Genomic DNA, 9389 nt, shown 5'->3' on the forward strand with positions numbered 1-9389 from the left:
ATGTGGATGATTTTAATGATTATATAATAAAGTCATTATAATAATTTATCAATAGCTTGTCTGTTTATTGAGTTTGCAGAAAGTTTCTGGAAATTAAGATGTTAGGGGAACCATCATGAACAACCTAAAACAAACGTTAGATTTCCATAAAGGAAACTTTCCAGGAAAACCAAAAACGTATTTTAAAGCTCTGCTCTGGGAAATAAAATTGTAAAGTGGGTTGGTTATGTTCATCATGTAAGCTTGCTATTTATCTGGTTACATGACTACTTACAATTTACACATGCTAGCAGAGCCAAACGACTCCGTACTGGTAATTAACGAGTAGGAGAGGAATTGAACAAGTGTCTATATAGGATGTGCTGAATCCTCAAACCTCAGTATCTTCAATATCTGACCAAGAGCAGGTTAAAAATTAAAAGTGCTAAAGAGATTCATTAAAATCGTGTGATGTTTCTGAAATCCTCCTGATGAATGTTGAGTGTATTGTGACTCCAGTACAGCAGGAGGCGGTATGAAGCTCTTTAGTCCACCGGTAAACTCACTAAACAAAGAAAGAAGAACTCAGTTTGTTTAGATGTTCAGCTGCTGTGTGTTTGTTTATGTCTTTCATGTTGTGATGTTTAGGTGTTGAGATGTTGAAGATGAGTTTGCAGGTGGATCTGATGTGCTGTAAATCAGTAGGAACTGATCTGTCCATGCTGGATATTGATGATTTGATGACAGAAATCTCTCAGCTGAAGAAAGAGGTGGTGTTACTGGAGGCAAAGCTGAGGGAAAGAGGAGATCCACTGAACGGAGAGGTTTGTACAGCTGTTAAATATATCAAGAGTCCAGATGAGTCAGATGAGAAGGTTTCCTGTCAATCTTCAGTGTGTGTGACTGATGGGACCTCCACAGAATGTCAGGATTCAGTGTGGAGCATCAGAGATCAGAGATCTGAACAGAGATCCAGAGACACACAGGACTCAGAGCTCAGCCTCATTTTACTCTGTTATACTGACACTCAGGAGAGTGTGTGTGACAGTAATCAGGGTGATCAAACCGCCACAGAGTCTCTGGCTTCAGTCTGTAATGCTGGAGAACAGCAGATGCTGCAGATACCATTGAAGATGTGTTCAGTGAAGCTGCTGGACTGCAGGAACCTGATGGAGATGAGAGGAGAAACCACAGCAGAGGAACAGCACAGTGATGAAGATGAGGAGGATTTTATTCAACATGACAATCATGATGAAAAAGATAATGATGATGATGATTTTATTCAACATGACAAACATGATAAAGATGAGGACAATAATGATTTTGTTCCTTCAGGTATGTGTCTGTCTTTCAATGTTTGTTTCCTTCATTACATGTTCTGAGATGCTTTTTTTTGTTTTTTTTTTGTGTACAAGACAGCCCCCCTTCCCCCTCTGGGATGAACCATTTATAGTAGTGGTCGACCGATATATCTCCGATAAATGGGCTGAAATTCTAACTTTCTGAATTATCGGCATTGGCCGATACATCTTCCCGTTAGGCTGATTTGTTTCTTGAGGGCTCTGAGAATCACCTGCTTGCATGTGAAGTGACTGAGACATGTAAACGACCAGTCACAGTTCGTTTTGTTGTTAAGTGCAGTCGTGTTACTACATTAATACACCGGTGTGCAACACAGTCTCATTTAAACGGTCCGCATATCAGAGCCACAATGTTTGAGCTCATAATGTTAAAGTGCTCGCCTGTTTCATTCTCCCTCTCTCTCCTCAATAGTTCCCTGTAACTTTTAACTGTCTTGTCTAATGATAAAAAGGCAAATATCAATAAAACTCATATCATATACCGTCTGCAAATATGCAAATATCTCATTTAAATAGATGTAATAAACCAACCTCACAAAACGTCAGCAGATCCAGCATCCTGTGGAGTGCTCATAAATCTTCCTCTGAAGCGCGTATTCTAACAGTCTCTCCTCAGCAGTCCCCTGTCACCTATAACTTTATTTTCTAATGATAAAAGCAAATATAAATAAAACTTCTATTATATACCATTTACAAATATGCAGATATCTCATTTAAACAGATGTAATTCACGAACCTTATGAAAATCCAGCATTTTCTTCCCATCAAGCGATCATCTAATATCTTCCTCTGAAGCGTGTATTCCATTAGCCAGAATAAAAATGTCAGGATCAGGATCAAAAGATCCTCTGATTCACAAATCATGACGGTCTCTCCATGACAATCCAAGCAGGCGTTCCAGGCTGTTTAAACTGTCAAGAGATTGAGGCTCGTGCTGGATCCACAAGAGCGCGTAAGTGCAACTTCAAGACTCCGTCCGAAACCAGGAAAATGTTGCTTCCGGAGGCTGTATATGGAGGTAGGATGAAAATAAGGTGCTTTTCAAACTATTCGGAGACCAGTTTCCTTAAGAGTTCCATTCATTCAAAACAGCTGTCAGTTAAGCCATTAACTGATTAGGTAGCAAGGTGGCAAGTCAGCTGCCTATTTTCAGATGCAGCCCAAAGTAAAAGTGCTTCATGTGTGCTATAAGTAAATGTCTTATTCATTATGCACTGTATGTGCAGTTGGTTTGATTCAGTGGTTTTTTTAAGCAAATGTGATTGCTAATGTGGACATGCCATTCATGGTTGCTGGACTTCTGTGTGTACTGTTATTTCCTTCTTTCCTTTCTAGATGTGAAAATAATTTACTAAAATTTGATGACTAAACAGAAATCTGAAGAAACTGCTATCTACCATTTAAAATAGAATATTAATTTTTTAGTTTTGTGTGAAATTGAGTAAATATAGTGCTAAATAAGAGTTTATATATTTTTTAGCAATTTTATGTTTGTTATTTACCAAATTAAATTGTGTGATATATCGGCATTGTATCGTCCTATCAGCCACCCTGCTCTCTGGATATCGGCATCGGCCATTAAAAAATCCATATCGGTCAACCACTAATTTATAGAATGTAAAGATTTTATCATATACACATCATAGCATGGTTCTATGCAGACCTTTTTAATGTCGTACTGAGGCTGCCAAAATGTACAGTTGAAGTCAGAGGTTTAAATACACCTTAGCCAAATACATTTAAACTCAGTTTTCCACAGTTCCTGACATTTAATGATAGAAAACATTCCCTGTTTTAGGTCAGTTAGGATCATTATTTTAAGATTGTGGAATATCAGAATAATTGTAAAGAGAATTATTTATTTCAACTTTTATTTCTATCATCACATTCCCAGTGGGTCAGAAGTTTACATACTTTGTTAGTATTTGGTAGCATTGCCTTTAAATTGTTTAACTTGGGTCAAACGTTTTGGGTAGCATTCCACAAGCTTCTCACAATAAGTTGCTGGAATTTTGTCCCATTCCTCCAGACAGAACTGGTGTAACTGGAGTCAGGTTTTTAGGCCTCCTTACTCGCACACGCTTTTTCAGTTCTGCCCACAAATTTTCATCGGATTGAGGTCAGGGCTTTGTGATGGCCACTCCAATACCTTGACTTTGTTGTCCTTAAGCCATTTTGCCACAACTTTGGAGGTATGCTTGGGGTCATTGTCCATTTGGAAGTCCCATTTGCAACTGAGCTTTAACTTCCTGGCTGATGTCTTGTGATGTTGCTTCAATATATCCACATAATTTTCCTTCCTCATGATGCCATCTATTTTGTGAAGTGCACCAGTCCCTCCTGCAGTAAAGCACCCCCACAACATGATGCTGCCACCCCCTTGCTTCACAGTTGGGATGGTGTTCTTCAGCTTGCAAACCTCACACTTTTTCCACCAAACATAACAATGGTCATTATGGCCAAACAGTTCAATTTTTGTTTCGGCGGACCAGAGGACATGTGCACTTGCAAACCGTAGTCTGGCTTTTTTATGGCGGTTTTGGAACAGTGGCTTCTTCCTTGCTGAGCAGCCTTTCAGGTTATGTCGATATAGGACTCATTTTTACTGTGGATATAGATACTTGTCTACCTGTTTCCTCCAGCATCTTCACAAGGTCCTTTGCTGTTGTTCTGGGATTGATTTGCACTTTTTGCACCAAACTACGTTCATCTCTTGGAGACAGAATGCGTCTCCTTCCTGAGTGGTGTGATGGCTGTGTGGTCCCAAGGTGTTTATACTTGCGTGCTGTTGTTTGTACAGATGAACATGGTACCTTGAGTCATTTGGAAATTGCTCCAAAGGATGAACCAGAATTGTGGAGGTCCACAATTTGTTCTCTGGGGTCTTGGCTGATTTCTTTTGATTTTCCCATGATGTCAAGCAAAGAGGCACTGTGTTTGAAGGTAGGCCTTAACATACATCCACAGGTACACCTCCAATTGACTCCAGTTAGCCTGATTGGCTAATTGCCTAAAGGCTTGAAATAATTTTTTGTAATTTTCCAGAAAAATAAAGGCACTGTTAACTTGGTGTATGTAAACTTCTGACCCACTAGAATTGTGATATAGACAATTAAAAGTGAAAAAATCTGTCTGTAAACAATTGTTTACAGACATCGTACCACGTTGGTGGATTGACCTTCCCAACTCCATCCGTGAAGTTGACTCACTTTCTGTCTTCAAAAAACGGCTAAAGACACATCTTTTCCATGAGCACTTAACCAGGCACTAAATAAAAAAAAATTTTGCATTTTAATCTGTCTTGAATACTACTATTCTGATGCTAGTGAAACTTTGTAATACAGCACTTTTCGTACCACTGTCTCCTTAAGATGATTCGCTTACAATGTATTCCTCTTTTGTAAGTTGCTTCGGATAAAAGTGTCTGCCAAATGAATAAATGTAAATGTAAATTGTTGGAAAAATTACTTGTGTCATGCACAAAGTAGATGTCCTAAACGACTTGCCAAAACTATAGTTTGCAAATTTGAAATCTGTGGAGTGGTTAAAAATTAGTTTTAATGACTTCAACCTAAGTGTATGTAAACTTCTGACTTCAACTGTATGTAGGAATCACAATCACGATGAAACATGCTTACAGTTTTTCTTTTTTTTTTAATCCATTTTCAGTGTTGAAGGGTTCTGAAGTTAGATAACCTTGGTTCTACAGTATAACAATGGCCTCTAGAGGTGGAATAAAAACCATCACTGACTCTGCAGGAGTTAGTTGTGCCATGTGACTATGATATTCACAAAGCCAGTTACTTAAGAAGCTGATTTAAAACAGAAGGAAAAGACATGGTATGCATACAGTACAGGTTATCATTACATACAGTTATGATGAAATAAATGAATAATGTAAGACAATCAAAATTTAATAGCAGGTTGTTTGATAATTAAATTGTTTTTAAAATGATTGCAGCAATGGAGAACTGCATGTTTGCTGACAAGGTGAAGAGTATGCTAACATTAGTTAAGTCATGACAACTCTTGGAATGATATAGCACAGTGGTTCTCAACCCTGTTCCTGGAGACATACTGTGATAGCATCTGGATCGAGTATGACATGTTGCAGCTGCACAATTAGACATACAAACAATCCTCCAACAAAGCAGGGAAGCTGCACAAATGCATAACACAAAACACAACCCTCCAACAGTACAGATCTACCGCCAGGACTTGTGTACTGCTGCTGCTCCAAAGAGCCATAGGCACAGACTGTATGCTATCTAGGTGCTCCTGGCCAGCTTGGCTGAATGGCATAGAGCTAATGAACTAAATCTCTATGTGTGCTCCGCATTTGGACTGAATGGCTTCAACAGCTAGTGACTTAACTCATATTGTGTATCTGGTAAGTAAGTGACTTATCCTAGCTATGTGTGGATTCATTTAATCTAATGAACTAAGATAGCGATGTGTGCCAGGCCAGATTTGGCTACAGCTTACCTTGTTAAAGATGTGCTTCTTTGTGTCATGGCCAAAAGCAGACCTTGCCGTGCAAGCTGATAGAAAAAAGCTTTAGCAACCTCCTGAGCAAATAGCATTTTCAGAGAAAAACTTGCAGCATGCTGCAGTGAAACTGGATTATCTGCAAAACTGAGCAATTTAAATGTTAGAAAACGAGACACTTATTATTCATGCAGATTCCTTAAGTTTTTATTTTGGGGGTTGAGGTTGCCCAAGTTGTTACTCTACAGTTATAAAAACAAGGGCTCTGAAGAGGTTTTATTGTTAAATTATTTATAACATTCAATAAACCGATTTTAAAACTATTTGCATATTATTCTGCCATTGCTGTTTTCCTCCAACTTAGTTATGAGTATCGGCAAAATCCAATACAAGTTTACCTCTGCTAGCATCATTTGTTTGCAACTTGGTTTGATGTTTTGTATCTAATGCAGTGAAATAAATACATTTTTGTTGCCACTTAATGTGGTCAAAAGCTCCAGGTCCATTCTTGTCCAGTTTTTCTTATATTCCCCCTTCAACTACAAGAATTTTGTCATCCTCTCTGATCACACCCCTATTTTCAGCCACGTTCATTATAAATGTTTTGTGAGATAATTACTATCTGACTATTACTTACACTCATGTTCTATTTACGTAGATGCAGAAAAAGGTTCATCTTTTAATGGAGAAATGGCTTCTACATCAAAAGAGTGTCTGACAGCACAGAGTCTTTCCTGCATCACCTGTGAGAAGACATTCAGCTCAAAGGGACATCTAGCGAGACATGAAAGAAGACACACAGAACAGAAATTCTTCAAATGCAGGAGATGTGGGAGCAGCTTTTCTACCGCAGAAGATATGAAACTCCATTCAGAAGTGCACAGAGGAAAGGGGTTCCGCTGTGAGCAGTGTGGGAAGGTTTTCTTTTTTCCTTCTCTTCTAAAAGTTCACATGAAGAGACACAGTGACGAAAAGCCTTTCCACTGCAGTGAGTGTGGCAAGTGTTTCAAAACTAAAGAAAGTCTTGTTATACATGAGAGAATACACACGGGAGAGAAACCGTACAAGTGTCCTCACTGTGAGAAGAGATTCACCTACGGACACTATCTGAAGATACATGTCCGTTCGCACACCAATGAGAAGCCGTATCAGTGCAGTGAATGTGGGAAAACCTTTGCAGGGTCAGGTAGTCTAAAGTCACATCAGAAAATACACTCTGAAGAGAAACCCTATCAATGCTCACACTGTGATAAACATTTCCGTCACAAATCTCAGCTGAGACCCCATGAGAGAACACACTCTGGAGAGAAACCTTACCTCTGCTCTCACTGTGGAAAGAGCTTTTCTGGTCCAAGTCATCTCCAACTACATGTGAGAGTGCACACAGGAGAAATGCCTTATAACTGCAGTGTTTGTGGGAAGAGTTTCAGTAGAAAACAAAACTTAGAAAAACACCAGAGAACACACACTGGAGAAAGACCTTACAAATGCACTCAGTGTGAAAAAACGTTTGCTCAACCAAATGTCCTGAAAAACCATCTGAGAATGCATACAGGAGAGAAACCTTACAGCTGCTCTATCTGCGGGGAGAGATTCGCATATTCAGGAAATTTTAATATTCATAAAAAGAAACATGCTAAAGAACAACCTGCCCTGGAATCATTATAGCATCTTTTCACAGCTCAATTGTGCTCTCATTGACAGTAGAGGACAGTATCACATTAACCTTTGATGTGGATTGAGAATAAAGATGAATTCATTTAAATAGTTAATGTAGCTGTGTTAGTAACGATATGATTTAATCAAGGGGTCAGAGTTTGGCTGTTTTTTTAAGAGCTTAAGAAATTGACTTTTCTCTGTCTGCTGCCTTTGATGACACAACTCCGTTGTATAGTCGCTAGTGAAGGATTTGCGATGTTGTTGTCAAGCGATTCGCTTGGCAACATTGTCAGAATGTCATAAGACTCGCAACGTTATTTTTATGCATTTCTAGAGTAAGGGATATGTAAGAGATCATGTCAATTGCATTACAAGGGGATGTGATGGACAATCTCGAGTTTCAAATCTTCATTGATTTTCAAAACCTAGAATCTTTCTTTTGTGGAACACAAAAGGAAATATTTTTCTGTAGTGCTGCAACTAACAATTATTTTGATAATTGATTACACTGGACTGGGAATCTATTCCAAACAGAATTGATTCTTCAATTTTCGAGGTATTGGGAATTGAGAATTGTTCCTGAAGCCTTAACAGCACTAATTCAAAATGACTGCAGCTAAACGATCATAATTTCCTGACTGATTTTGTAGTCAGTCAGCCATCAGTAAATTCATCCTTTTTTTTTTTTTTTTTTATCTGTATGAAGCAATCGCATAAGCCCTTCAACACATCAGATTGCTGCTTTCCAGACTGATATAGTGTGCCATATTTTACTTTGGGTTAAATGAATAATCATGTAAAATGCCAAATTTGGGAAAGAAATTGCCATAAAATAACAACGATGTTACAGCAGGGGAACCAATTCCTAATGTTTTGGGAGCATTCTCTTTGTTATATTTTTAATTACCATAATCTAACTTTCCCAGAACGCTGCAGGGAGGGTTGTGTGACAACCTAAATAGAACTAATACAGAATGCTCTCAAATGGTTATTTTTAGGTTTCATTTGTAAACCATAACCAAACCTTTTCCAGAATGCTGCAGGGAGCGTTTTGTGTGTGACAACCTTAGAAGAACTTATACAGAATGAACTCTAATGGTTAGTTTTATCATATATTTCCATTCACATTTTTCCATTATTTTTCACGATCATTTATTTGATTGTCACGTTGCAGAGAGGTTGATGGACAACATCACAGTGTATGGGATTAGAATGCATTATAATGAACCGATGTAAAAAGCATTTCAGACAAATCTTCCTGCGTCTGATCTATGCGCACGCATTATATCTGCACGCGATTTATTCCCTCACAGAAATTTGATGACTCACTGCCAGGAAATTACTTTTGGGTGGACCTCAATAAAAATGGATGGGCCAAATTTTTGGCTAAATTGTTTTCCCCCAAATTTGCCTTGGCAACAGAAAGGCCTCTCTCATATTCTGGGTGGGCCTGGGTCTAATTTGGGAGGGCCCAGCCCACCTTTGGCTACGCCCCTGCTTCTAGATGTGATATTAAATATTTATCTTATCGATTTGATAAAGATTTGACTCATTATGGAAAAGAACGTGTTGTATGAGTGTAACGGAGATGGTTTTTTGTTTATTGACTACAATGAAGAGAAACAGAGATGTCTTTGTGAAACTCTACACAGTGGTAAGAAATTAATTTAATATTAGCCTAGTTAAAGTTAATTAAAGGTTTATTCAATTTTTAATGTCTTTCAATAAATTTCTGGTTTTAAAAACCCTTGACTGTGTTGAAGTCATTGATTATTTGAAATAATTTACTACAATATGTGTGTATGTCCGTGGTGCTGAGCTACAGTTTTAGGAAACTGAAAAACAAGTTTTCAGTGTTGACGTACAGCAGGGTTGCATAAATGATATATTAGTCTTCCTAAA

The 9389-nt window shown here is 38.2% G+C and overlaps 2 protein-coding genes across 2 annotated transcripts in view; one reads left to right on the plus strand and one right to left on the minus strand.

Moving 5' to 3' along the window:
* The window catches only part of LOC127444237 (uncharacterized), a 188067-nt gene that overhangs the window by 103194 nt on the left and 75484 nt on the right, over positions 1–9389 (minus strand).
* The window catches only part of LOC127444163 (zinc finger protein 501-like), a 29944-nt gene continuing 20739 nt past the window's right edge, over positions 185–9389 (plus strand). Inside the window, exon 1 of the mRNA XM_051703396.1 lies at positions 185–803. Coding sequence (XP_051559356.1) covers positions 636–803 — 168 coding nt within the window. The 5' untranslated portion in view covers positions 185–635. The remainder of the gene's footprint in view (positions 804–9389) is intronic.

This window comes from Myxocyprinus asiaticus, chromosome 7, assembly GCF_019703515.2.
Source record: "Myxocyprinus asiaticus isolate MX2 ecotype Aquarium Trade chromosome 7, UBuf_Myxa_2, whole genome shotgun sequence".
Taxonomy (NCBI): domain Eukaryota; kingdom Metazoa; phylum Chordata; class Actinopteri; order Cypriniformes; family Catostomidae; genus Myxocyprinus; species Myxocyprinus asiaticus.